Source organism: Cnephaeus nilssonii, assembly GCF_951640355.1.
Source record: "Cnephaeus nilssonii genome assembly, chromosome: 6".
Taxonomy (NCBI): Eukaryota; Metazoa; Chordata; class Mammalia; order Chiroptera; family Vespertilionidae; genus Cnephaeus; species Cnephaeus nilssonii.
In genome coordinates, this window is record NC_137077.1 from 7065487 (window position 1) to 7092334 (window position 26848).

Genomic DNA, 26848 nt, shown 5'->3' on the forward strand with positions numbered 1-26848 from the left:
CAGGCAACCCCCTCCCCCAGGGTGCCCTCTCTCCCACCACCTTTCAGGGCTGGCTCGAATGCCACCTCCGGGGCTCCCGCTCTCCCTCTGTGTCACTCTGAGGTCCCCTCCCTGCAGGTCCCCCGTGGCCCCATCACTTCTGCCTTGATGGACGACGGTGATGAGGTCCTACCTTCCCCAGGACCCGGCTACCTGGACTCAGCACTACCTGATCCTGAGCCTGGCACGCAGCACATGCCCATTAAGTGCTTATTGCTTCGAGTTGAGTGGGAATAAATTCTTGGAAACCTCAAGTTCTTGGAGAACAACTCTGGCCTTGCCCGTGGAAGTGAGAGGGTCCCTAGGTCCCCAGCTGAGAGGGTCCCTGGTCTCCAGCTAGTGCCCCAGAGCAGGGATGGCCGTGGGGGTGGCCGGGGCCCGGACCAGCACCTGGGCGCCCCCCCTCAGCTGTTCCGCCAGACCGCACGCTCCGCCTTCTGCAAACGGCTGTGAGGGCAGCTTGGGCAAGTTCCCCTTCCGCTTCCTCCTGCCTCCGTCCGTCCCTGCTGCTCCGCGGGGGCGCCTACCAGGCTCTCCGCTCCCGGGTGCCGCAGCCGCTCCAGTCACCGCCGCCCCAGGTCCCGACGCGATGCAGGCCATCAAATGTGTGGTGGTGGGAGATGGGTAGGTACCTGGTGACCCTCCTCACGGCCCCCACCGGGGAGCCTGAGACCCTCCTGCACAGGTGTCCCCAGGAGGCCCCTTACCTGTGGGAGTCCCCGGAGGCAGCCAGGAGGACTGGTTCCTTCTCCCCGGAGCCCCAGGGAGCCCCTGGGGTGGGCTGAGGACACCTCGCTCTCTCTGTCCACCTCACCCCGGGAGCGTCCTGGGTGGAGGGTATAGGGCTGCGGGTGGCGGGGCCTGGGGCCCCTCGCCTGTTCCACGGAGGCTGCGGCAGGTCTCCCACGGGACCTCAGTCTTCAGCTCTGTGGACGCAGGTGGAGGGTGGGGAACCAAAAATCTGGCCTCAGTTCCCAGGCTGATCTGGGCTCTAGTCACTGGCTCATGCTGCTGTGTGGCCTTGGGTAAGTCACAGGGCCTCTCTGAACCTCGGCTTAGCCGTCTGGGATCTCCCCCCAGTGTTGGTGGGGTTCACTTCAGGCATTTTGAGTGGCTGCCCTGCACATAGTGTGTGCTCAGTAACCCAGCCTCCTCCCCTCCCCTCCTCTCCCTTCCCCTCCCCTCCCCTCCCCTCCCCTCCCCCGCAGCTGCCCCGTTGGGAGGATGTGGGGGATGTGGGTGAGAAGCAGAAGGAGGGACATGAGAGAGGATGGGGAGGAGGGGGCGGGAGAGAGGTGACTGCGGGGGTCAGTTTGGGACAGGCTGGACTGAGGTGCCTTCTGGGTTGTCAGCCCTCTGGTGGGCCAGTTTCCTGAGCTGTGAGATGACAGGTCCAAATGGCGCCTAGCAACAGTGCTCAGGGTCCAGCCCACCGGTTCGGTTCGTCCTGGAGTCTCCATAGGCCCAGCCCAGCACGTTCCAGCTGGGCAGGCTTCTTGTCCGACTCTCCCATTCCACAGATGGGCAGCCTGAGGCCCCGAGAGACTTACTCTGACTCTGATGGGCCGAGGGGGCGGGCCGATGGATCAGGCTGCCCTCAGCTGATTCTGAGGCACCCGCTGGCCTGGCCGTTATCTTCCTGCCTGCCCACTTCTGCTTTGCATCTGATCTGAGGAGGGCAGGGCGGAAGCCAAGGGCAACGTTCCAGTCATTCAAAGTTACCTTGCTGGCAGGCCCGGGGGGAGGGGGAGGGGGGTGGGGGGACAGGCAGCCAGCTCCTCAGAACAGGAAGTGACAAAACAGTGCAGTGGAGGCAGCGGGGAGAGCCTGGCCTGCACCTTGCACTTCCACCTGCGCCCCCTCCCAGCCCAGCAGCCCCGGGAAGACGGCATGAATAAAGGGCCATCACCGTTTACTTAGCACTCACTCTGTGTCGGGCCTCTATTTTATCCTCTCACCCACCCTAATATTAGGCCCATTTAGCAGGTGGGAGGATTGAAGCTCAAAGAAATTAAGTAATTTTTCCAAGACCTTATGGGATTTGAACCCAGGTCTCTCTGACTCTGAGCTCTTAACTGCTGTGCTTGCTGATGAGGCAGGATGGTGGGGGGCAGGCTTTCCCCAACAGCCGGTGGCTGTGCCGGGCCCTGTACTGTGCTTGGTTTTTCATGGGCTCCATCTAATCTCCTTTTCAGCACATTCCTCTGAGGACGGACTCATCCCTGTTTTCTAGATGGGGGAACTGAGGCATAGAGTGATTAACTGACTTGCCCAAATTGGTGCCACCGGCAGGGGGTAGACCAGGTGTGATGGCAGAGCCCTGGTCAAGCACTGGGGCCCTGCAGCATTGTCCAGTTCAGGGGTGTCTTAACCCTGGGTCCCCCATCAGCATCCCCAGAGAGAGCTTTCTCAGAACGCAGGTTCCCAGTTCTGCCCCAGCAATGGGTTCGAGTCTCTGGGGTGGGGTCTGAAGTCTGCCCTTTGACAAGCAATCCCGATGACTCTCAGGTTTGAGAACACTGACACGGGGATCCTCAGATGGGGAAACTGAGGCCCAGAAGGGTGAGCCTGGGTCTCTCCTGAGGGCTGGGCTCGGGGACCAGGCAGGGCCCGTGACTGACGCCCTCCGGAACTTCCTGTCTTTCAGAGCCGTGGGCAAGACCTGCCTTCTCATCAGCTACACCACCAATGCCTTCCCCGGAGAGTACATCCCCACCGTGTGAGTGTCTGTGTGGGCGGGCACCGGGAGGGTGGGGCGACGCATCGCCAAGCCCGCCCCCTTCTCAGGCCCTTCTTGTGTGGCAGCCATGTGTGGGCACTTGGGGTTCCAGGAATGGGGAGATATCCCAGCCAGTCTGCCTGGCAGAGCCCCTAAAGATCTGGCTGGGGAGGCGGCCACTGAGGCCGAGATGAACGGTCAGGGGGCAAGGCTGGGGGCTCCTGAAACGAAGAGAGACTGTGTCGAGGTGGAGGGTGCTGAAGGGGAGCAGGTGGCCTTCAAGAGGGCCTCCAGGAAGAGGGAGATGGGGACGGCCAGGCTGAGCGGGAGCAGGGAGGGAAGGGGGGCTGTGGCAGCGAAGGGGAGGAGAGGGACAGGGTGGGGAAGGAGATGATCGAGGGGTTTGGTCACCAGGAGCAGAGATACCAGGACGCACGTGTGTGTTGGGGGAGAGGGCAGTGCCCCCTGGAGGCCAATCAGAGGCCGTCCTCTCGTCCGATGTGGAGTCAGAGTTGTCATTTGACATGTATGTGACAAAGAGTGGGTGCCAGACTCAGGAAGGAAGGGTAAGGGGGAAGCACCAGCCCCGCCCCTGCCAGTCCCCAGCGGCCCCCATCGCTCACAGGACAACTTCCCAGCACTTAGCTCGGCACCCGAGGCTCTGTGTGGTCTTCTCCCAACTTCCTGCCTAGCTTCACGGCCCCTTCAGTTCACCACACACTCCTGGGCATTCCCACTGCCACTCGGGGGGCCTTTGCTCTAGCTGTTGCCTCTGCCTGGGGTACCGGTCCTTCCCACGTCCATGTGCTCCGCCCGCCAGCCCCAGCTCTAGGGCCCCCTCCTCCAGGAAGCCTTCCTGATCTAGCCTGCAGGGTCTCTCACTCCCCAGAATGATGTTATCTGATGTTGACCATGAGCCTGCGAAATGCAGGGCCCCCAGTCCAGCGCCTTTCAGGCCAGCCCACTGTCCTAACGCAGTGTCTACGCTCCGTGTAACCGACTCCTTGTCTGAGACACAGGAGATATGTTTTGAGTTGACCTGACTTGAACTTCGTGGGGTGTGTGTGGGGGGGGAACTTAAGGACTGATCACAGCGACCATCTTTGAGGGCCTGCTGTGTGCTGGCCTCACAAAATGTCATTTGATCCTCATGGGAGCTGGGCATTATGCTACCAGGTCACCCAGGGGGGAGAGGAAGCTCCCGGCCGCTCAGGGGCCTGCCCCAGGCTCCCGGGTGCCCTAAGTTCCCTCAACTGAGACACCGACCCGGCCCAGGCAGGAGGGGGCAGGCAGCCAGGACAGGGCAGGGACACCTGGACAGGGAGCCTGGAAAACCCATAACTGCCCCGCTTGGTCCCGCCTCCCCATAGCGTGGCGCCTGCGCACACCTCTCTCCACACTCGCCCTTATCTGCCAGGTCACCATCAATTATCAAACGGTGGCCGGCACCTCCCAGCGGGGGGAGGGTTGGCTCTGGAGTGGAGCCGTCAAGCGGGCATCCATCAGCGGGAGGCAGCTGCTGCAGGAGGCCTGGTCCCCGGAGTGTTCCTGCCTCGGCCCGTCCCCGCTGGGCTGGAGGGCACGCTTGCTGAGGGCCCTCACACCAGTCACGTCCTCTCTCTGAGCCTCGGTTTCCCTTTCTGTAGGAGGGGGGCGGTGCTGGGAGACCCCAAGCTCGTTGCGGGCTGCCTCCCCTGTCCAGGGAGATGGAAGGTGTGTTCTCCGGGGCAGGTGCTCTCAGCAACTCGGAGACTGGCCCCTGGTGAGCTGGCTTGGCCGGGGCACCCTTGCAGAGCAGCCAGAACGGACTGGACGAGGTCCACCCGCTGGGGCTGAGGAGCTGGCCGGAGACCAGGGCGGCTTCGCCACGCCACGTCCCTGCAGCTGCAGGGGCTCCGCGCGTGGGAGGGGCCGCATTGGGTTTAATGCTGTCATGCCCCCTTGTCTTGAAATTCTTAATTTTTGAACAAGGGATCCTGTGTTCTCATTTTGCACCGGATCCTGCAAAGTGTGTGACCAGTCCTGCCTGCCGCCCCCTTACAGAGGGCCTCAGCTCGGACAGGCCCCGAGCCCACGCCTGCGCCCCTGCGGCAGGGGGGGCCTTAGGTTGTACTGAGCCCTTGACAACGAAGGGCGGGGCAGCCGGGGGGCGTGGCTGGGGAAACTGGCAGCGGGATGGAGGTCAGAAGAGCTTCCGGGGTGGGGAAGGGGGGATTCGCTGGGAACTGGGAGGCCCAGGACCAAGTGAGCGAGAGCCCCGCTCAGCTTGCTCCCAGCAGCTGGGGGCGAGCAGTCAGGCTCAGACCCCCACCTCACGGACGGGGAGACCAAACCTCTCCAGATGTTGGGGTGCAAAGACATGGCAGGAAGACCTGTGGCGCAGGGGCTCTCCCCTCCCCACCACTCCTCCTTCTAGCCATTCTCAAATGGAAGCACAGCTGAGCTCACGGCCCCGTTACCCTTCAAGCCCATCTCCTATCCTGGTGGCCAAAGCCCGGAATGCTGCCCCCACCTCTCCCATCACCCCAGACAGGGCAGCGCCCCACAAACCTCTGCGCTCTCCCCTCCCCACCAGTCAGTTCCTGGCCCAGGAATCACCTCCCTGGACCCTGTCCTCAAGGTGGTCCCTCCCTCCACCCAGGCCCCCTCCATCCCACCACCCTGCTTGACGTCCTTCATAGCCGGTCCCTCCCCCGACTTCCCTGCTGGGACGGAAGCTCTGGGCGGTCAGGGCCCTGTCCTCGTCCGTCTGACCCACCAGCTGCTGGAACAGAGCTGAGCAGTCAGGCAGGTCCAGCGGCAGTCTGCCCTGAGAAGGTGCTGGAACTCAGGCACCCCTTTCACCCGCCCCCACCTTCCTCCTCCACGCCAGTCCAGGGTCAGGGCTGGCGAGTGCAGAAAGAGGCCGCACAGACTCTGGTGCAAACATCCCAGCTGGGTGACCGTGGGCAGGTCACTCCCAGTCTCTGATTCTCGGTTTCCTCGTGTGTAAAATGGGGACAACGGCAGGTCCACTGAAATGATCTAGGAATGAGGGGCCTGGGGAGCCCCTGTGGCTCCTGGGTGCTCAGCAAATGGGCGCCCCCTGCCCTCCCCAGAGTTCCCGTCAGCCCCCAGGCCCCAGCTCAAACCCCACGAGACCCAGCCGTGAGGTTGCAGCGACACTTACCACAGGGGCTCTGAATTGGGCAACAGGATCCAGTCCTGGCTGCACCATCTGTGAGGTCTTGGCGAGCCCCTTCCTGCCTCTGAGCCCAGGTCCTCCTCTGGCCATGGGCGTGAGGGCTGCACACGGTGGTGTGTGAGGCCCTCGCGTGGAGGCCGCCTGTGGGTCTCTGAAGTAAGGGGGACCCCCGGGAGCTGCAGATCCCCGAGGAGTCCCCGCAGACACCCCGGCCCTGACAGCTGGTCCTCTGCGGAGGGGCGGTGGAGCGTGTGCAGGGACACTGGAGACAAGGTCACTCAGCGGCTCAGCAGCTCCCCGCGGGGTGGCGTCCATGTCCTCTGTCTCTTTGGATCCTCCCAATGGTCCCAAGAGATAGGGCTTTCCCACAATGAAGACAGTGAGGCTCAGAGAAGTTAGGTTACTCACCCAGGGTCACACAGCCCGGACAAGACTTTACCAGGAGATCTCTGTTCCCTCCCAATTCTGGGTGACTGATCCCAGACGGCTGGCCCCAGGTTCACTAATGGGGGTCATGGGAGAAGCAGGGTTCAGATCCTTGTTTATGAGCTGGCTGGTCTTGGGGCCTCGGTTTCCTCATCTGTCTACTGGGAGTAACTTGAGGTCCTTTAGTCTTGGGCCACCTGGGACTTCAAGACCTGTGGTATGAAGGCCCCTAGCCCTCTGCCCGGCCCCAGAGTAGGTGCTCAGTGTTGCTACAGATCCTAGGATGCAGCTTTCCCCGCCCTGGCCACAGCCCCTGAGACCCTGTGGGGTGATCCAGAGAAGACAGACACCTTTGGCTCAGGAAGTTGGGGAGGCTTTTGGGCACCAGAGTTTCAGACTGGACATCAGAGAAGGGAGTGTCCCAAGCTTATCCTGAAAGAAGCCAAAGACAACACAGACACTTCTTTCCCCGTCGTGCCCAGTGGTGTCTCCTTGGACCTGAAATCCCAGTGGTATGGGCAGTGCCCAGAGTAGGTACCTACTATGTGCCAAGCACGGTGCTGGCCTCAGGGTGCAGTGAGGAACAAGCTCCTGCTTTTGAGGTGCTGAGTTCACCATGGATTGCTGGTTGGGACCCAACCTGGCTGGGAGTCAGGAAAGGCTTCCTGGAGGAGGTGGCATTGCGATAAGGCTGGAGGAGGGGCTGTGTAAGAGTCAGCCCAGTGTGGGAGGAAGGAGAGTGGGAAGTCAGGGAGGAGTTTGCAGGAGCCTTCCAGGCAGGAGGGAGCAGGGCCATTTGAGGAGCTGAGAGGTAACCAGGAACACTCCCCAAGTAGAGTGTGTTACAGCGCCAGGCTGTTGCCCTTGCTGGATGGCTCAGTTGGTTGGGCGTCGTCCCATACATCAAAAGGTTGTGGGTTCTGCCGAAACCGGTTTGGCTCAGTGGATAGAGCATCGGTCTGCGGACTCAAGGGTCCCAGGTTCGATTCCGGTCAGGGGCATGTACATTGGTTGCGGGCACATTCCCGGTAGGGGGTGTGCAGGAGGCAGCTGGTCGATGTTTCTCTCTCATCGATGTTTCTAGCTCTCTATCCCTCTCCCTATCTGTAAAAAAATCAATAAAAATTAAAAAAAAAAAGGTTGTGGGTTCTATTCCCTATCGGGGCACATACCTAGGTTGTGGGTTCAATCCATATAGGAGGCAACTGGTCAATGTTTGTCTCTCACATCGATGTGTGTGTGTTTCTCTCTCTCTCTCTCTCTCTCTCTCTCTCTCTCTCTCTCTCTCTCAAAGTCAATAGACATATCCTCAGGTGAGGATTTTAAAAGAAGTTAGGCTGTCACCTTTTTTGTTTGTTTGTTTGTTTGTGGGGCCTTTCTCAGGACAGGTGTCTTTGGAGTTACTCTGGAGCGTTAGGGCGCTGCAGCCTGACACTGAGCAGCATTCCGTGAGGGCTGCATGGAGGAGGTGACATCCTACGGCATGAGGAACCAGCACCTTCTTCTCAGGGATGTGTGTAGTGAAAAATACCGTTGAATTGTTGCTGTTGTTGTTGTTTAAAATCTGTCAGCTTGTTAGATTGCCCGGAGGCCTCGCTGGCACTGGCAGGGGGGTTTCAGGGGTCATGGTTGGTGCCCATGCCACCCTTTGGCATTGTCTTTCCAGCGTGTGCCAGTGGCATCTCCCCAAATGTCCTGTGACTGATAGCTTTCTGTGTGTCCTCAGGTGGGTTGGATAACAAGGGAATGAATACCCCAGGACATCCCTCTAAAAGTGGAAGATGGAGATGGTGGGCAATACCCCAGCTCCTGGCCCCTCGGGGCGGGGGGCGCCCTAGCCTGGCCCATGCTGTCTCCCGGTGGCCCTGGCTGGCCGGAGCCCCACGTGCCCACAGCAGTCACTTCTCACTAGCTCACCCTGTGTCTGCTGCTGCCCTCCCTCTCCTCCCCACTGGCCTCCTGTAGCTGCCTGGACTCACTTTCCAAACAAACCACTTGCACCACCCCTCACCCCAGGGTTTGCTTCTGGGGAGACCCAACCTAAGACGGGGATAAACACTTGTTCAGCAAATACGGGGTGGCCAGCCTCAATGTCCAGCATAGGATGTGGGTAAATGTATTCCGATCAAACCTTGGAGGGAGTATTACGCAGCCTTGAAAAACCACCTCTGCAGAGAACAGGTGAGGGCAGGAAACTGATCGAGACACTGCTTCCCTCTTTATGCTTACCTGAGTGTTTTTTTTTAATATATTTTATTGAAATTTTACAGAGAGGAAGGGAAAGGGATAGAGAGCCAGAAACATCGATGAGAGAGAAACATCGACCAGCTGCCTCCTGCACACCCCATACTGGGGATGTGCCCGCAACCAGGGTACATGCCCTTGACCGGAATCGAACCCGGGACCCTTCAGTCCGCAGGCCAACGCTCTATCCACTGAGCCAAACCGGTTAGGGCTTACCTGAGTTGTTGATTTGTTATGTTGTGAATCAGTAACGGGAAAAAGAAAACCCACTTAATTGCTTCGTGCTGTGTGACTTGGGTCCTGTTGTAGGGCCTCTCTGGGTCTCAGCTTCCAGCAGCCTGGGCCTGGGCTGGAGGGCCCTGGGCCCTGGGGCAGGAGACTGACCTTCTGTCTGGCCCGCTCCCCACAGATTTGACAACTACTCAGCTAACGTGATGGTGGACAGCAAGCCGGTGAACCTGGGGCTGTGGGACACTGCCGGGCAGGAGGACTATGACCGCCTCCGGCCACTCTCCTACCCGCAGACGGTGAGCCCCGGAACCTTTCTCGCGGGCTGGCCTCTGCTCCCCCTGTTCCCTCTGCGGTGGGTGCCCTTGGGCCAGCTTGGCCTGGTGAACCCTGACCCTCCCCTAAGGCCCAGCTCGAGGACTCTGCCTTGTCCTCCCCAGGCACAACCAGGGACTCCTCCCTCTGCCCTCGGCCCTCTTCCCAGTCCCCCCCACCGGGCTCCCTGTGGGTGGGGCAGGCAGACCCAGGATGGGTCTTCAGTAGGGAGCCTAGGACAGTGACCCCTGGGTGTGCTGGGTGTGGGGAGAGAAGAGACCGGGTAAGCCTGCCGGTGGCTCTGTGGTTGCTGGGCAACCACCACTTCCCACCCCCTCCACCCTTGACCTTCCCTCCAGGGCTGGTCACCGGATGGAGGGGTAGTGAGTGCCTGGTTAGGAGTGTGGGTTCTGGAGCTCCAGATGGCAAACCCGCCAACCTTTGCAGCCTCACTCTTCCCATCTGCGGAATGGGGGCGGCAGCCCAGCTGCCGGGTCTGTGTGAGGAAGGACCTCTAAGGACACTGGGAAGTGCTGGATAAACAGGCAGCAGGCTGGACCTTACCCGCCCCCCCACCCCCCTCGCCCCGTTACCCTGGGCTGCTCCACTGCTCAGTGCTCCAGGTGTGTGGAGGGCTGCAGGGGGGACACCCCGGGCCTCCCCTCACTAGCCCTGGCCTGCTCTGTCCCTAGGATGTCTTCCTCATCTGCTTCTCCCTCGTCAGCCCAGCCTCCTATGAGAACGTCCGCGCCAAGGTGAGCTGAGCAGAGCAGGCCTGCAGGGCCCAAGGGAAGGAGGGAGGGAGGAGGGGCCAGCACCTTGACGCCTGTCCCTGGGGCAGTGCCAACCGGTGCTGGGAGACTCGGGATGAGACTCGGAGGGGGTCGCAGAGGGGGCTGGGAGTGCCAGCTTTAGTGTCCGCCCTCTCTAACCTGTCCTCCCCCCCCCCCGCCCCCTCACCACAACCTCATGCCTGTCTCTTATCTCCGCACAATCACACCTCCTCTTTTCCTGCAACCGCGTGCCCCTCCCCGGTGCAACCTCGTGTCTCTTCTCACAAACTCACGCCGCCTCTTATCTTCTCACAACGTGGTGCCCCTCTCTCCCCCATTCTCGTGCTCCCCCTGATTCCCACACCATCTCGTGCCCCCTCCCCTTGTCCCGCATGATTTCGTGCCCCTCCTGTCCCCACACCTGCCCAGTGGTTTCCCGAGGTCCGGCACCACTGCCCCAGCACACCCATCATCCTGGTGGGCACCAAGCTGGACCTGCGGGACGACAAGGACACCATCGAGAAGCTGAAGGAGAAGAAGCTGGCGCCTATCACCTACCCGCAGGGCTTGGCACTGGCCAAGGAGATCGGTATGGGGCTCGGGCTCAGAGAGGGGAACTGGATGCAGGGGGAGCCCCAACTCAGCCTCCGGTGACTGCAGGCGTGGCTCCAGGACCAGGGTGTGCGTGTGCTGGCTGTGTGACCCTGGACCAATCGCTTAGCCTCTCTGTGCCTGTTTCCTCACCAGTAAAACCTGGCCATAGAAATATTTCCGGGAGAATTAAACAAATGAATACTCAAGGCACCTAATAATAACTAACACGGACTGGCTCCCAGCACCCGCGCGAGGGAATCTGTCTGTGTTAGCTATCTATATATATAAAAGTCTAATATGCAAATTGTCCCCACGGGAGTTCGATTGGGAGACCGACTGCTCACTATGACGTGCGCTTACCACCAGGGGGCGGTGTGGAACGAAGGAAGGCTCCAGCAGCCAGGAGCTGGGGAAGGGAGGCCCCGGCCGGCAGCCAGAAGGCCCTGATTGCTGGCCAGGGACCCTAACCATGCATGAATTTCTAGTTATTAGTATAAACCATAATCGGCTCTTGAAATAAAGTGTGTTTTGCCCGGAGAGAAGCAGGGATGGAGTGGGGTGTGCTGTGGCCGCTTAGAGGACCAGCAGCCAAGTCAGGCTTGGGTTTTCCAGGAAGGCTTCCTGGAAGAGGCGCTTCTGCCTTGGTTTGCAAGGTGAGGCTTTCCCTTCTGCCTCCTCACCTCCCACCCCCACCCAACTCCTCTCTGCCTCCTGATCACTGCCCAGAGAAGCAAAGTGGCTTTTTAAAGGTCACACAGCTAGTAGGTGGCAGAACTGGGATTCGAACACAGGACAGGAAGTTGCTGGCTTAGGGGCCCCCTGGTGGTGGCCTCTCCCACGGTGTCCCTAGGCAGTCCTGACCCACCTACAGCCCAGGGCACACTTGCCCAAGAGCCCAGGCCCACCAGTGACCCAGCTACCCAGGGCACACTGCCTTACCCCAGGGTCCTGCAGGCCCAGGATTTGGCCCCCAATCAGTGGGGCCTCCCCACCCCATCCCTGCCTCAGCCCCGCCACTCTTCCTTCCGCCGGAACTGGGAGGGCCCTGGGGACTCACATCTCTTCACAGGAAGAGAAACCGCAGCTGCCACCTCCCCCTTCCCCTGACGAGCCCAGTGACATGGCCATCTTCCCTAGGGGACCTCCGCTCGGCTGAGGCCCTGGGTCCCATGCCCCATCCCGGGGGCTCTGGTTCGGCCTGCAGCCTTCCCTCACAAGTATGGGGGTGGCACCCCCGGCTCCTCTTCTTTCTGACCGGCCGGGCCCCCTGGACCCCTTCCACCAAGACTGACGCTCCCGCCTGCGTCAACCCTTCCCTTTAAAGCACGCGCGTTGGGATCAGAAGGGGCCTGAGAGTCCGCGGCTGCTCCTGGCTCTGGCACCGTTGGTGTGACCTTGAGCCGGTGGCCTCTCCCTGGGCCTCAGTCTCCCCACCTGCGAAGCTGCCTACAGAGTCCCTAAAAGTCTTTTCCCCTCTGTAAGGAGATGACCTGGGGGTCCTGTCTTGGCCTCTAGCCAATCTCTCCTGGAGCAGATCCCAGTTGGGGGCGTGGTGCGGAGGCAGGGACTTTGAACTTGTCTTGGACCAGCCCAGGCCAAGGGCTTTGGGGGTGGGGGGCTGCAGAGCTGACAAGGCAGCAGCTGCCTCTGCCCACCTGGGCTCCTCCCATTGTCGGGGAGGAAGGAAGAGAGGGAGGGGCTCTCCTCTGTCCGAGGGCCGAGGGCCCCCAGCTTCCTCAGGGCGACGTGTGACTGGACAAAGGACCTCACCTCCAGGAGCCTCAGTTTCCTCATCTTTAAAATGGGGAGAGGCTAAGGAACAGTCAGACATTTGGGAGGTCCTGTGCGTGGGCAACGCGTGGCGCAGGCCTCCTGGGGGAATGCATGGAGGCAGGTGTGGGTCTCTTTTCTAGAAGAAACTGAGGCATGGAAAGATTCGGTCACTAGCTTGAGCCCTTTCCTTCCCAGGAAAGTATCAAAATTCCCCCCTCCCTTCCACAAATCAAGGGCTTGTGTGTCCAGGAAAGACAGACCTGCTCTTGCCGGTCTTCACCCCTCCCACTGAGTCAGGCTCCCTATTCCAGGCATGAGAAAGCAGGCACAGAGCGCTCAGTCCCCTGCTCTGCGGGGCACAGCCCAGGTGGCCCCCAGTCAGGGGAAGGCACGTGTCTTGGGAGGGGTTTTGCCCGGGACCCTCCCCTGACCTGGCCTCTGCCCTCTTGCTGCCTCACCAGATTCGGTGAAATACCTGGAGTGCTCGGCCCTCACCCAGCGCGGCCTGAAGACGGTCTTCGACGAGGCCATCCGGGCCGTCCTGTGTCCCCAGCCCACGCGGCCGCAGAAGCGCCCCTGCAGCATCCTCTAGGGGTAAGGCCCCTCCCCCCTGCTTCAACCCCCCACCCCCACCTCCATCGCACAGCAGACTGTAGCCAGCAGGGGCCCTCCATTTCACTGGGCGTGGTACTTAGACCAGGACAGAAGAGGAGAAGCAGTGGCCTCAGTTTCCCCATTTGCCTGAGCCAGGGCAGCTCAGTGAGCCCGGTTCCCAGCGGGAAGCCCCAAGGTATGAGAAAAGACCCGGTAACCTGAGCCAAGGCATGGGTGCCACTGAGCCCCCACTCTGCCCTCCCTGCAGGAGGGCGGGGAAGAGAAGGGTTAGAGACACCTCAGCCCCTGCCCCCCAGGGGAGCCCAGGCCAGCCAGGGAGAACTGACCCCCACAGCGAGGGGTGGAGGCAGGGGAGACAGAGCTGTGAGACGACTGGGGCGGAAGAAGGGCGGGAGGACCTGGTGTGGAGGAAGAGCAGGGCGGGCAGGACTGGTGGGCGGACGACCTTGACCGGAAGCTGGAAGGCGGGAACGAGCTGCGAGCCAGGGAGGCTGCAAGCTGGCTGTAGATCCTGCTGGTCCCCAGAGTCTCACCCCTGCCTGTCTCCCTTCCAGGTGTCCCAGTCTTCCCAGCCAGATGGTTCTAACCCTCCAGGGCCCCCACCCAAAACCCGATGGCACCCCGGCTGGCCATGCTGTCCCCTTCCTGTGGCGCTTCTTAGCACGCGGCCGCAGAGCGCGGTTCATCGTCTTCTCTGTGCTCGAGGCCCCGAGGGTCCGAAGGTGTGAATCCGTAGGTGCTGTGTCCCGATCCCCGCATGCTCCTGCCTCCCCAGGGGCCAGAGGGGAGCCCCAGGACCCATTAGCCACCCCTGCATTCCTGTGGGGTGCCCCCGCCACATAAGGCAGCATGTACCCATTTACCCCAGCCCCGCCCAACCCCTGAATCTCCTTTGGAAACTTTGGGCCAGATGGTCGCAGGCCACCACGTGTCTGCCTCCAGGGACGGGCCTCTTACTGCCCCCGAGGCATCGACTCCCATATTGATGGTCTTGCTTGTCGGGAAGTTCTTCTGCTGCGCTCATCTGAGTGTCTCAGGAGTGTGTCCCTCTGGTCTTAATTCTCCTTTGGGGACAACAGAAAACAATCAGAATTCCTAGCAGTCTGTGGGCACTGCCCAGCCAGCCCGAAGCCGGTGCAGCTGGCTCCTGCCGCCCTCGTCTCTCTGCTCCACTCAGGATCCTGGGCTGCCTCAGACCCTGCTCACCAGGACCTTTGCTATTGCAAACAGGAAACCCAGTCCAGCCTGCTTAAGTAGAAAATAAATGTACTGATTCCAGTTTGGAAATATCATGACTTCAGGTGCAGCGTGATCCAGGGGGCTCAGATGGCGTCATCAGGGCTCACTTTCCTGTACCCCTTTGCCTTGCCTTCTGCTGTCTGCTTCATTCTCAGGAAGGGGACTCTCAGGGCTTCATCCTTCCAGGTTCAAGTTCAGCAACAAAAAAAGAAGAGCAAGTGTTTGCCCCAGGCAGAGTTCCAATGAGGATTTACCCTGATTGGCCCAGCTTAGGTCTTGGGTTCCATTTCAACCAGTCACATTTGGTAGGGAGCTGCTGGGCTCTGCTGGGCCCGGCCAAACCCCCAGGGTGGAGGGGTGGGTCCCTACACGGAGACGGAGAGCCTGCGGGAGTTTGGGAAGAGGGGTGCCAGGCAGCTGGAACTCGCAGCCTCTACTCCTGGAGGTCACAGGAAGGTGTCCGGGAGCATAAGGAAGCAATGCCAGTCCCAGCAGCGCTAAGCAACGGCGCGTTTCTTTAAGAGAGAGATGGCGCTGCTGGAAGGATCGAGAAGTTCACACCCATCCAGCGCGGCGGTGCCTGGTACGGAGTCACTCACCTTCGTGTTTGCCACGTTACAAATGCCAGACTCCCCACTCCTGTGGACGATGACACGTCTTTATCTAAACTCCCCCCCCACCTCCCCTCATTCAACACAGTTATCGAGCACTCACTCTGTGCCAGGTGCTGTTCTGGGTTTGGGGCGGGCGTGGGGGGGCCAGGTCCAGGTGTGGGGATCCGCACGAGCTCCTGACCTAGTTAGCTGGCGCTCCAGAGAGGCTAGCATAAAGGAATAAAAACAGAGACAGAAAACTCCGCCCCTGACAGCTCAGCGTCCCCGATTCCCAGCCCAGGAATTGCTTTGAGTTTCTATTTTCTTCTCCCCAGAGCCCCAGCCACTCACGCTGTCCCCCAAGCCCTGACATTCTAGGCAGGACCCTCCCGCTCCCCTGCCTCCCCCAGCCTCCCCCTCTGGAAAGGAAGTGATTGCAGGGGGAAACCCCCACCTTTATTCCTTTCAGCTCAGACAAGTTTATGTTTTTAACGTTACTTCTCGTAGGAAACAAACATCCCACAGTAAAACCAACACACGACGCACACAGATGTGGTGGGTCAGAGCCCACACCCGATCTTCAATGTTTAAAAGCCCGGAGGTGCCCCCTCTCCTAAGGCCGGAGTCTGAGGGGAGTCTCTTTCTGCTTCCTGCTCTTCCTTGGGCCACCGGAGGCCTGGCCACACCCTGCCTCCCTCTCTCCTCCTGCATCCTCACCTCCGCGGTCAGACTGGACTCCCGTTTCCTCAAAGCCACAGTCACCCCAGGCCTTTGCACAGCGGATCTGGTCCCCTTTCGTCGGGTAATTTCCTCGGCTCCTCGAACTTCCCTGCCTGCCTACCCCAGGGGACACATCATTGCTTTATTCCAATAACGTCAATAGAGAAATTCGCCACTGTGGGTCTCACCTGGCACCTATTCTCTCACTTCACCCTCCTCCTCGCCTTCTGAGGTCGGCACTAGCAGCTCTTTTTCTGCAGAGAAGGCGATGGATGCACAGGAGGGAGGGCAGAGGAATTAGAGCTCAGCTCAGGAAGACACTCTATTCTCCGCTCTCTGCCACTGCACCCATCCTCCTTGTCACAGAATCCTAGTTTTGTGCAGAGCAGCAATGTGTCTAACCCCTGACAAAAATACTTGTTTTCCCAGCCTGCTTTGCAGCTGGGGTTCCAAGACCACAGTTCTGGCCAACAAGACATGAGTGACAATCAGCTGGAGAGGTGGCATCTGTGGATGGTTTTGTTTTCTCCCATAAAAATAAAAATAAATGCCCTTTGTCCTGTCCTCTTTCCTGCCTTGAATACGGATGCGAGGTCTGGAGCCGCAGCAGCCACCTTGCCAGCCTGAAGCCAGCAGCATGAAGATACCCACGAACAGGCTAAGAATAGAGGAGCAGAAAGAGGGAAAAAAGCCTGGATCCTTGACACCTTTGATGGGCAGCTGGGCCAATGCCAACGGCCGCTTTATTATGGCAACAAAATGAAAACGAAACCACCTGTTCGTTTCCTCGCGGCTGGCCAGGCCTCCTGGTAGCCGACGGCATTTGTAATCGAGGTCTTAGGGCTTCTAGCCCCTTGCTCTTCCCGCTGTATCGTGTGCCCAGCACTCGCTGGACACGGGGCGAGTCACTTGTTGTTGCTCTGAAATTGGCTGAGGACTGGGGGCCCGTTGGGCAGGAAAGAGAAACCTGTTTTGAAACAGGAAGACCTGCTGGTTGTGGGCAGAAGCTGACAACATGGTGATGCTCACTCATTCGACAGCAGCCACCCCCAAGCACCCAGCCACCCGGCCCCGTGCCTCAGACTCGGCTCCGTACCATGCAATCGCTGCCTGGTGGGCAGGGAAGCACCGGCCAACAAGACTCCTTCACTTGGGGCTCTCCATCACAGCCCGGCTGCTCCTTGTTCCTTCTTCCAAAGCAGAGGCCCAGGGGTGCCCCTGGATCCTCCCACCCCCTCACCCCAGCACTCACTGTCACCAACGGTGGACAGGTCTGCCTCCCTGTGTCTGTTAAACCCACCTCTTTACCTGGCCCACTGCCATTCCCTGGTCTGGGCCTCGAATCTCTTCCCTGGACAGTAGTTACAGCCTTTTCACCGGCATCCCAGCCTCCACTGTCTGCTTATATTCCACCCGGCAACCTGGGGGATTTCCTCATTTACAAACATAATTGTGCTTCTCAGATGCCTTCAAAGATGCTTACACAGCATTGATTCATTCAATCAAGTAATCATTCAGCAAATAGTTATTGAGCTGTGTGCCAAACACAGGGTTTGAGGGCAGGTCAAGTGAGGGCCTCCTCTTAGGAGCTTACAGCCCAGTGGGGAGCTGCCGAATCTTCAGAGAGCCCAGGAAATATCCCTTTTGCTTGAATGGTTCACCTTGACCCTAGCAAGTACCTGGTAGATGCTGGATACACAGTAAGCCCGGCTTTCCAGCCATCAAGGCACCAGTCATGGCATGAGCCATCTTGGATGTGCCAGCCCCAGCCAATATCATATGGAACAGAAGAGCCACCCGGCTGAGCCCAGCCAACCATAGAATCATGGGAGATGATAAAATAGTATACTGAAACAATTTTCAATTTTTAAAAAATATTTGTTATTGATTTTAAGAGGGGAAAGGAGAGGAAGAGAGAGAGAAACATTGATGTGAGAGTGGAACATCAATCAGCTGCCTCCTGCATGCCTCCTACTGGGGATCAAGCCTACAGCACAGTCATGTGCCCAGATTGGCAAGCCTTCGGTGTACAGGACGATGCCCAACCAACTGAATCACATGGGCCAGGGCCAGTTTTCATTTTTTTCAACAACAATTTTTGCCGACATTTTGGAGCCTAAGTCCCTGCTATCTTTTTTTTTTTAATTTTTATAAAAATTCATTTGAGCCAAAAATAAGATATGCCTGGAAGCAAAAGTCTCAACAGATTGAGAAAAAATTTCCCCTGCTGTCTTTTCCTTTCATTGTTTACCTCTCCTCCTGCCCCACTTAACTCTCCCATCACACAAGCAATGCTATGTGTGTCTTTACCCGATCCCTCCACGCCTCTAGGGACATCTGACTCCATCCAGGCCTTGTGGGATTTGGGAAGTAGGACAGGGTGGGCTCTGGGGAGGGAGACAAAGGTCTAAGGATGGTTCTAGAAGACTTCTGGAGGCAGTCATCTGTATAACCCGAAGCTCGATTCAATTCAGTTCCCATGTACTAACCATGTGCTCTGGGCCAAACTGTGCCAGGAGCTGAAAGCGAAGAGAAGGGTGGGACCCAGCCTTCTGCTCCCCAGGGGCTCCGAGGCCAGTGGGAGAGACAGACGTGGGAATCAACACCGACATGTGGCTGGGCTCACATACCACAGCCGCGCACTCCATATAGAAAGGAAGAGACTCTGGTCTTGAGGTGCCAGGGTGGAGAGGTTTTTGCTTCCTGCACTTCGCTGAAGAGCAGGCACGACAACAAGAACACGAACAGAAACACAAACTCTCAGCTCAAAGAAAGCGGAGACACCTGTGACCCCAAACCACAGCACCAGCAGGAGAGCAGATGGAAGAGTAGTAAATGATTTAACAGAGCCCCACAGGCAAGCCTAACTGTCTGCTGCTCCCTGCGGGGCGGGGTGGGGCGGGGCGGGAGGGGGGTGGAGCCTGAAGAGATGCAAACCAACTGGCCTGGCCGAACCCCAGGAGGCTCCCAAGGAGGGGACCCAGACGCCACAGATGGCGAAGTCTCTTTAAGGAGCAGTTGGACTCCAGGGCTTCCCCTCTGCACTGTGCAGCCAGGCGAGCCTTCTTCTCTAAACCCGGGCCGGGAGATTCCAGCCAGAGACTTCTGGACCCAAGGCCACGGGCTACCGGCTACCGGGCATGAGGGGGTGAGAGCCCGGGCTGATTCCTGGGGGTGCGGTAGATCGGATGATGCTTAGCAGGTGATCTCACTCCCATCCCCCACCCGAGCCTCCAGGCTAGGAGTGTAATTTCCCACTCCACTGATGCAACCTTGGCCAGGTGACTTGCTTTCGGCCAATGGGTTGTTAGCATACACATCACAAGGAGAGACCTGAGTGTGTTTCGCCCTTGAGCTTGCTCTCTTGTGCTGACAAGAGAACGTGCCTCGTGAGCCTGCTGGCTCGGAGTATAAAAGAACGGCTGCTGTAGAAGGGGGTTAAGCAGTTCCATCCTTGAAGCACCCTGTGCCGTAGGTTTGAAGATGAGGGACTGAGGCTCAGAGAGGTTAAGTCACATGTCCAAGATCACACAGCTAGTCAATGATGAAGCTGAGATTCAACCCCAGCAGGATCCAGCAGGGACTGATGAACCAGGGGACACCTTGATGGGGACTCCAGTGACAAAGCCCTCGGGGGTGGGCTGGGAAGGCTTTTGGGCTCATCTTGTCCTGTTTGAGAGGACACACCCCAGCATCTGCAGCTGAGGCCCCGCCCTGCTCTGTGGTTGGCTCTGGCCTAGGCATTGAGTTGGGGAGGAAGGGGAGGAGCAGGTTCTGCCCTGGCTCCCAGGGGTGGGAGGAGCCTGGGCCCCAGCTCCCGGGAAACCACCGGTCTGATGGTGGAGGAGCCCTCCAGTCTGAGGGGAGAGACATGGCCTAGTTTGGAGAGGGCCAGGGTGTGATGAGAAGACACATATAGCATCGTCCTATCTTGGGGAGGCAGGCCAGACAGCCCCTCCAGGTTACCAGGGACTTGAGGTGACAGGTCCAGGCCTTACACTCCAGGACCTCGATGCCAGGCAGGGCAGGGCCACCCCATGTCTCCCAGACACCCAGCGTCACCTGCTCCCCAGAGCTCACAGGTATAGAGCTGCACTTCCTCCTTCTGCCCGCCAGTCCCAGGGGGAGGGCTGGTCAGGGTCATTTCTGCTGGGAAGGCCCGTGGGTGGGAGTGGGTGTTTGACTCAGGCCCCACCTGTCCCCAGCTGGGTGCTCGGGACTCCTCACCACTCTCCAGCCTCCAGCAGCCGCTCAGCACAGTCTCCCCTCCTCCTGCCACCCTGCCCCACCTGCCCACTCCCACTCGCCAGCTATCTATCCTCTTTTCCTCATTAAACATGCAGGCCAGTGCCAGGCCAGTGCCAGGCCTGGGGACACAGTGCGGACCCATGCAGTCTTTCCTTCCGGAGCTCACAGCCCTGCCTGGATAACACAGCCCCCACAGCTGAGTCTTGAGCTCAGATTAGAGGCCCTTGGAGGGGGCGTGGCTCCGGGCTGTCTGGGGCGGGGCTCTGGGAAGTCTGGGGGCGGGGCCTAGCTAACCCAGGTCCTGGAAGGCTTCCAGAAGAGGATACCTGCAGGAGGACTTCCTTCATCTCACACAAGGGGTGGGGTGAGAGAGTCCCGGGCTGGGAAGGTGGCAGGGGGTGGGCACAGCCTGTGCAAAGGCTCCGAGGAGAACCAGCACTCACTGGTTCCTGAGTGGTGAGCATTTGAAAACCATAATCAGGTCAGGAACTCTGCTCGAACTCGGGGTCCCAACCCAAGCGGACTGAGATGGCAAATCTGGCACAGTGACCTCCCTCCTTCCAGACACACCAGTCCCCTCCCATTTCCTCGAATACATAAGCTTGTCCCGACACAGCTGGGAGACCTTGCCCCTCCCTCTGCCTGAAGGCTGTTCCCTGGACATTTGCTTAGTCTCTCTCACCTCTTCAGAGGCCTTCTGAGCACTCCTGTCTAATGAATGAACGAGAGACTGGCAGACTTCATAAATGAATGAACGAGGCTGGGGGTGCCTGGAGCACAGGCTGGGGGAGGGATCAGCAGAGGAGAAGAGGGGGCGGGGCGGGACAGGCGGCAAGATTGGGACAGTGTAAAGCCTGGTGGGCCGTGAGAAGCCACAGAGGCCTTGGGCAGGGGAGGGGCAGTGCCATGGAACCCTCCCTCACCCCCAGGAGCTGCCTCAGAGCCCACTTACGCCTCACCAACTTGTCTGGGCAGAAGAGTGAGGACTGGAGGAAGGTCCTGGCCCTGGGTCCACGGCTCCAGGCACAAGCAGGTCTGTCTCTGGTCCTACTGTGTGCTGCAGCAGCCAGGATGGCACCCTTGGAAGAACTGGATTCCTGGCTCTCTGAGGGCCTACTACACATCAGCCTTATGACCAAGTAGGTCCAGCTCTGTCCTTAAGGAATGGGGCCCAGACAGTGCCTGGCACACAGTAGGTATTCAACAAAGACTCCTGCCTTTCTCCTGGGCAGGGGGAACACACCTTGAGAGCACACCTTGGGTTCGAGGCTGTTGCTTTTCCTGTGTGATCTGAGTAGACAGCCTTCCCTCTCTGAGCCCCAGCTTCCTCATCTGTAAACCATGCACTCATACTGCTTACCACGGGGGGTGTGGAGGCGAGAAATAGGATAACGGGCCTGAAGCAGCCCACGACTCATAAAAATTGCCGTCATTACTAACTGACCCTGAGCGTTTGTGATGCTCACGCTGAAAGAGGATCTTAGGACTGTTCTAGTCTAACCTGCGCACGATCCCAATGAGGAAACTGAGGCCCGGAGAGGGGACGACTCACTCATGGTCCCCTGGTCAGTCAGCACACGCTGGGCACGGTGTCCTGGGGCAGCCAGGCCTGTGCTCAGGCCCCGGGCAGAGCACCTTCGAGCCAGGGGCCAAGCCCGCGCCCGCCTGCTGGTGCAGAGCCTGCCAGCTAAGAATAGATTCCACACTGACCACTTCCAACCGGTTTGAGGACGGGAAATACTACCTTTGAATTTCAATTAAGCCAAATATTATTTCCCCCCAAAGAATTCTGCTCTTCTCAGCAGTAGACCTGTATTACAAATCATTGCCCTTAATCATTACTATTAGGTTTTGAATTTTGTCGGTGTACAAAGAGTGCACATTTGTTTTCCGCAGCTTTGAGTTTGCCTCCGGGGCCCCAGAGCCGGTGGCATTTATTCTTGCCCCCGTCCTCCCCCGCCTCGCCCTGCCCGGGGCCCTCCAGACGCAGCCAGTCTCGGGACTGACGACCCCTGCCTGGCCTTCCTCCGTGTCCCGTGTCCAGCCTGTGGCTGGGAACAGGACTTTGGACTCCCATTCCAATGCTCACCCCAGGCTGTCAGCCCTCCTGGTGGCACTGCCACACCCACCTGGCCTCGGGACCCAGCCGTCACCCTAGGGGACATGTGCCATGGTGGCCGGGTGGGGGCCCCTGGCCCCTGGCTCTCAGCCCCCAGCTTCCCTGAGTACCACACTCTTCTCTCCAGCACCCTGCAGGAGCCAAGGCCAGCGTGGGTGGCTGAAATCTCCCCGGTAACAGGCCTCCCCCTCCTGCCAGCCTCCTCCCCTAACCTGCCGTCCCTCCTCCCTCACCCTGCACCTGCTCTCTGGCCCCTGGGCCCCTCCCCCAGCCCCTCCCACACCCCCCACTCCTGCTCCCTCCTTCCCTGGCTCTCCATGTCACCATCTGTGGCACAATCCTTCTCTGTCACTCTCTCTGCCACCCCCTCCTTCCCCTTCCTCCTTCCCCGCTCTCCATCCCTGCCTCTCTCCGCATCTCTCCCTCTCTTCCCTTCTCTCGCTCTCTTTCCTCCTCCTTTTATTCTCCCTGTCACGCATTTCTCATCACTCCCCCTCATTCTGGCTTTCCACCCACTCACTGTCCTCTCTCTCTCTCCCTCTCTCTCCACCTCCGACCGACCCCCCTTCCCTCTATCTCTATTGGCTCCTTAGAGTCCCCTGCTCCCCATTTCTCTTCTTTCCTTGGGAGGCTTCTCCCTCCATCCCCACCCCAGGCTCCTGATTGCAGACCCCATCTGCGTCCCTGCCCTCCAGGACATGTCCTGGAGATGAGGGGGGACGCACCACGCACCAGTGGGAAGTCAGGGCTGGAGACCAGATGGAAGAGGCTCTGTGGGCAGACGTGGCCACTGCGGGCCTAGGAGGGTCCCCGGGCCGCAAGCTGTCTAGAAGGGGGCACTGTGTGGGGACCCCGGCTAAGGGGTGCTCTGGGGGCAGCTGGGGACTGTGCAGGGAGAAGGGACAACAGAATGATAACCAGCTTGGCAGCAAGGAGGGGATCCCTCACCCCACGGACAGGTAAGGAGGCTGGGACTGGGGTGGGGTCCTGGAGGGTGGGGGGTCCTGGAGCTCCCCCTCTGCCCAGGATAAATTTGGGAGGTTGGGGCTGGCTGCTAGAGAGGGTGGGGAGGCCCCGGGGGAAAGAGGCTTTCCTGTGGCCTCTGGGTGGGCTGTGGGGGCGGGGCCGTTCATCTTGGAATTTTGCACCCCAGCTCTAGGATCTGGGCATCACTGCACAGCAGTGCCGGAGTGGAGCAGGAAGGAGCCAGATGCATCATGCTGCGTGGCCTCCTCTCCTCACGTGCCAGCTTTCCTGAGCTCCCTGTCTGTGCTGGGCGCGGGGCTCTGCACGCTCCCGTGTAATCTCAGCCACCCTGGGAGGTGGGTACGCTTGTCTTCGTGTAACGGGGGGAAGCTGAGGTCCAGAGGAAGGAAGTGACTTACCCAAGGTCACACAGCAGTTTGGCACCATCACTCTGTGGCAGAGCCCAAGCCCCAACTTAGGCGTGTGGGGCGGGTTCCTGGGGTCAGATGCCAGGCCTGGGGTGGGAGTGCTTCAGTGGGCGGGGACCTGGGGCCTCCTGGGGGAAGGCCCGGGGCAGCAGAGGGCAAACAGAACACAGCTGGCCAGGGGCCGTGAGCCTGCCTGGTCCGGGCTGTCCCAGTCCCTGCTTCCTGTCAGCCCGAGGCCGCAGGGGCGCCGCCAGGGCCGGGGGTGCTGGTGGTTTCTGAGTAGACAGAACTGAGTGTGAATTCTGACCTCCCGCTCGCCAGCTGAGTGACCTTGTGCAACTTGCTGAACCTCTCTGAGCCTCAACTTCCTCTTCTCTAAACACCCTCCCTCGGGGGCCCTGTGAGGGTTTCATAATGTGAGTTTGAGGCCTCTGCCCGGGAGCAACGCCCCACCTTGCTCGGAGTTCTACTCGCCGAACGTCTTGGTCTCGTCTTATTTCCTGATGAGCTGGCTGCTGTGCTAGGTGTGCAGGGGTGGGGGACAGACAAATGCAGAACCCATGGGGCGTCTGGGGATGCCGTCCTGAATTGGGTGGGGCTCAGGGCCGCCACGCGCCCTCTCTGGGGTTCCGTCCCCCTGAACAGTCCTCTGAGGAGTCCACCCCCAGCTTTCAGGCACGCTGTGCAGAGATAAACCAGACAGGGAGGAAGGGCCTCCTCCCCGGGGTGAACTAGATCGTGCACAGGATTCTGGCTCCTTAAAGAAAAGGCGGCACCTAAACCGCAGGTCTGGCTGACGCCCCGGGAACGCTGTTCTTTCCCTGCGGTTGGCGCCCTGGCCCCTTGAACTTTGCCAGGGGAGATGTGTCCAGATGAAGGCGGAGGCAGGGCATCTCGTGAGGGGGCCGGGGCTCTGGGAGGAGCTGGTTCATCCCTGGGTCAAAGGCCGGGCCTAGTGGGTCCCCTGTATGCTACCAGGACCGTGTGGTTTGCACATGTGCTTGTGTGGGTGGGTGCACACGTGTGTGACCGGCGAGAGGGAGGCTGTCCTCAGCGCTCACCCCCAGGCCTCCCTGGGGGCATCTGTCGCTGCAGCCTGGCAATCAGGTCTGCCCGGCTCACTGCTCCTCTCTTGGGAGCCCGGCCCCCCTCCCTCTTCCATCACTGAGCCCGACTGGCCGCCTGGCGGGGAGGCTATAACGAGGATCTGCGCACAGGGAGGCAAGGGGGATGGGTGGGTGACGCAGGGCTCCCGCGAGGCAGCCAGGGCTCAGGCCCCAGATTCCACTATTCCGGGTCTCAGGAGGGCTGGCTCGGGCATTTGGAACCGTAACATTCTCTGACTCAAGGCCACGGATCTAAAAGTCCATGACTACCACTCAGTTCTAAGAATCTAAAATTCTATTTCTAGGCCTCCAAGAGTCTAGGGATTTGGGTCTATGGTCCTACTAGTTCCAGGTCCCGAGGAGCCACGAGAGCTCTGAACAGGCCGGTGGGAGAGCTGGAAGCCAGCTGGGCGGCCTGACCCACTGTGGCACCAGGCAAGTGCCTTCCCCAGGCCTGGCCTCAGTCTGCCAGCCTGTGAAGTGGGCCCTCCCAGCTCTGTCCCTTCACAGCTATGTGACCAGAGAGTATGGACTCACTTTGTTGCCTGTCTGCATGGGGATGGCAGACACGAATGCCTTCCTCACGGGACCCACAGGGTGCAGCGCGTCACCCGCTTAGCCGGGAACTGGGCATTCGGGCTCCAGTGACAAGGAGCTGGCAACACTGTCAGGACCCCATGAGCCACTGCCCAGAGCCCTCCCCTCAGTGGTGCTGTCCCAGGCCCAGGGGAGCTGATGAGGGCCTGGGGTGATGAGGACAGGCTGGGGGTCTCTCTCGGGCTTGGAAGAGCAGGGAGGGGGTGCTCTGAGCCCAGCCAGCCTGGGGTCCCTTCAGGGGGAGCCACGGTCAAGGGGTGCTTTGCCATTCTCGGCATTGCCCTGCCTGGCACTCAGAACCCTGGGAAGCCCCAGATCAGTGGTCGGCAAACTCATTAGTCAACAGAGCCAAATATCAACAGTACAACGATTGAAATTTCTTTTGAGAGCCAAATTTTTTAAACTTAAACTTCTTCTAACGCCACTTCTTCAAAATAGACTCGCCCAGGCCGCGGTATTTTGTGGAAGAGCCACACTCAAGGGGCCAAAGAGCCGCATGCGGCTCGCGAGCCGCGGTTTGCCGACCACTGCCCCAGATCATCAGGCAGGGCACCCAGGCACGCTCGCCCACCCAGCAACGCTTGCTCCAACTTGGGGTACCTCCCCTTTCCCGGAGCTTTGCATCTGGAAAGCGGGGTCCAGATAAGGGCAATGCGAACCCCAGGTTCACACTGGGACATTCCAGGCCCAGTGTTGGATTGGCAGGAAGACATTGGATAGTGGGAGGGTCATTAGGAAGCAGGGAGGGGTCCAGGCCCAGAGGAGGCCGCAGCTTTCAGCCTGGCCTCTACCTGGACCTCCTGAGAGCCAGGAAGTCCTGCTGAGGGAGGCTAGCAAATCCGGAGGCAGGGGTCCTTTCCCAGGGGGCCTGAGCTTCCACTCTCAGCAATGCATCCTCCCTCCGCGATAAGATTTGTCCCCTCTGGTTCCTCTGATTCGTTTGGGTGGTGCCTCAGACACTGATGCAGAGCTCGTGCTGGTGTGAAAGGCACAGCTGGGAGGCGGGAAAGGTTCAGAGCTGAGTGAGAGTGACTCCACACTTAAGGAGAGTCGAGTCCAGCAGGGGAGCCAGGAGGGGTCCCAGCTCCTCATCATGCACGGGAGGTGTGCCAAGAAAGGCGCTAACACAGTACGTGGGGATGCTGGTTCCCACCGTGCTGGGGGGCGAGCTCTTACTGATGCTTCAAAACCCATCCTGAAATGTCCTGTCTCAGGGAGGCCTGGGTTGCCGGGGCTGGGGAGGCGGCTATTCTTGTGCTTACCTCTAGTGCAGCGGTCACCAACCTCTCGGACCTCACGGACCACCAGTGGTCCATGGACCACCGGTTGGCGACCGCTGCTCTAGTGTGTTTTGAATTTCCCTACAAGTCTCCCTCTGGGGGAGAAGGAGCCCCAGATAGCCCCCCCCCTCCCCAGGTTCACAGCCAGTCATCCTGGGCAGGGTCTTTGCATGTGGGCTGGAAAAGGTCCCCAAGGGCTCTGACTCCCAGGGGAGGGGTACTCCTGAGCCTCTGGTTCTTAATCTGATGAAAGCTCTGGGCATTCAGCGTTTTCAGGGTTCATGGATGCTCTGAAGTTCACCTGGAGACCCAAGTTCAAGGTTAAGGACCTGTGATGTGCAGCAGTGTTTTCAAATGTGAGGGCTGAGACCTGTTGGTGGGTGTCTCAGTCCGTTTGCACTCCTACAACAGATTACCATAGATTGGGGGACGGACGTATAAATAACCAAAATTTACTTCTCACAGTTCTAGAGGCTGGAAGTCCAAGATCAAGGTGCTGGCAGATTTGGTGTCTGATGAGGGCCTGGTTCATAGATGGTCATCTTTTTGCTGTGTCATAGACGGTCATCTTTTTGCTGTGTCCTCACCTGGTGGAAAGGGCAAGGGAGCTCTCTGGAGTCTCCTTTATAAGGGCACTAATCC

At 59.5% G+C, this 26848-nt stretch overlaps 1 protein-coding gene across 1 annotated transcript; it reads left to right on the plus strand.

The window, feature by feature from the left end:
• The first annotated feature begins 546 nt into the window (after positions 1-546).
• Positions 547-14256, plus strand: RAC2 (Rac family small GTPase 2). Its single transcript, XM_079775677.1, has 7 exons — positions 547-663; positions 2687-2758; positions 9022-9139; positions 9848-9910; positions 10358-10517; positions 12757-12889; positions 13465-14256. The coding sequence occupies exons 1-6, from the start codon at positions 629-631 to the stop codon at positions 12885-12887; spliced, it is 579 nt and encodes a 192-aa protein (XP_079631803.1). The 5' UTR covers positions 547-628; the 3' UTR covers positions 12888-12889; positions 13465-14256.
• Positions 14257-26848: the final 12592 nt, after the last annotated feature.

Excerpts from the sequence above, each read along its gene's own strand:
- RAC2 (XM_079775677.1), top strand. The coding sequence starts at position 629 with ATGCAGGCCATCAAATGTGTGGTGGTGGGAGATGG. Across the intron at positions 664-2,686 it reads TGTGTGGTGGTGGGAGATGG|AGCCGTGGGCAAGACCTGCC; the intron begins GTAGGTACCTGG and ends CCTGTCTTTCAG. Across the intron at positions 2,759-9,021 it reads GGAGAGTACATCCCCACCGT|ATTTGACAACTACTCAGCTA; the intron begins GTGAGTGTCTGT and ends CGCTCCCCACAG.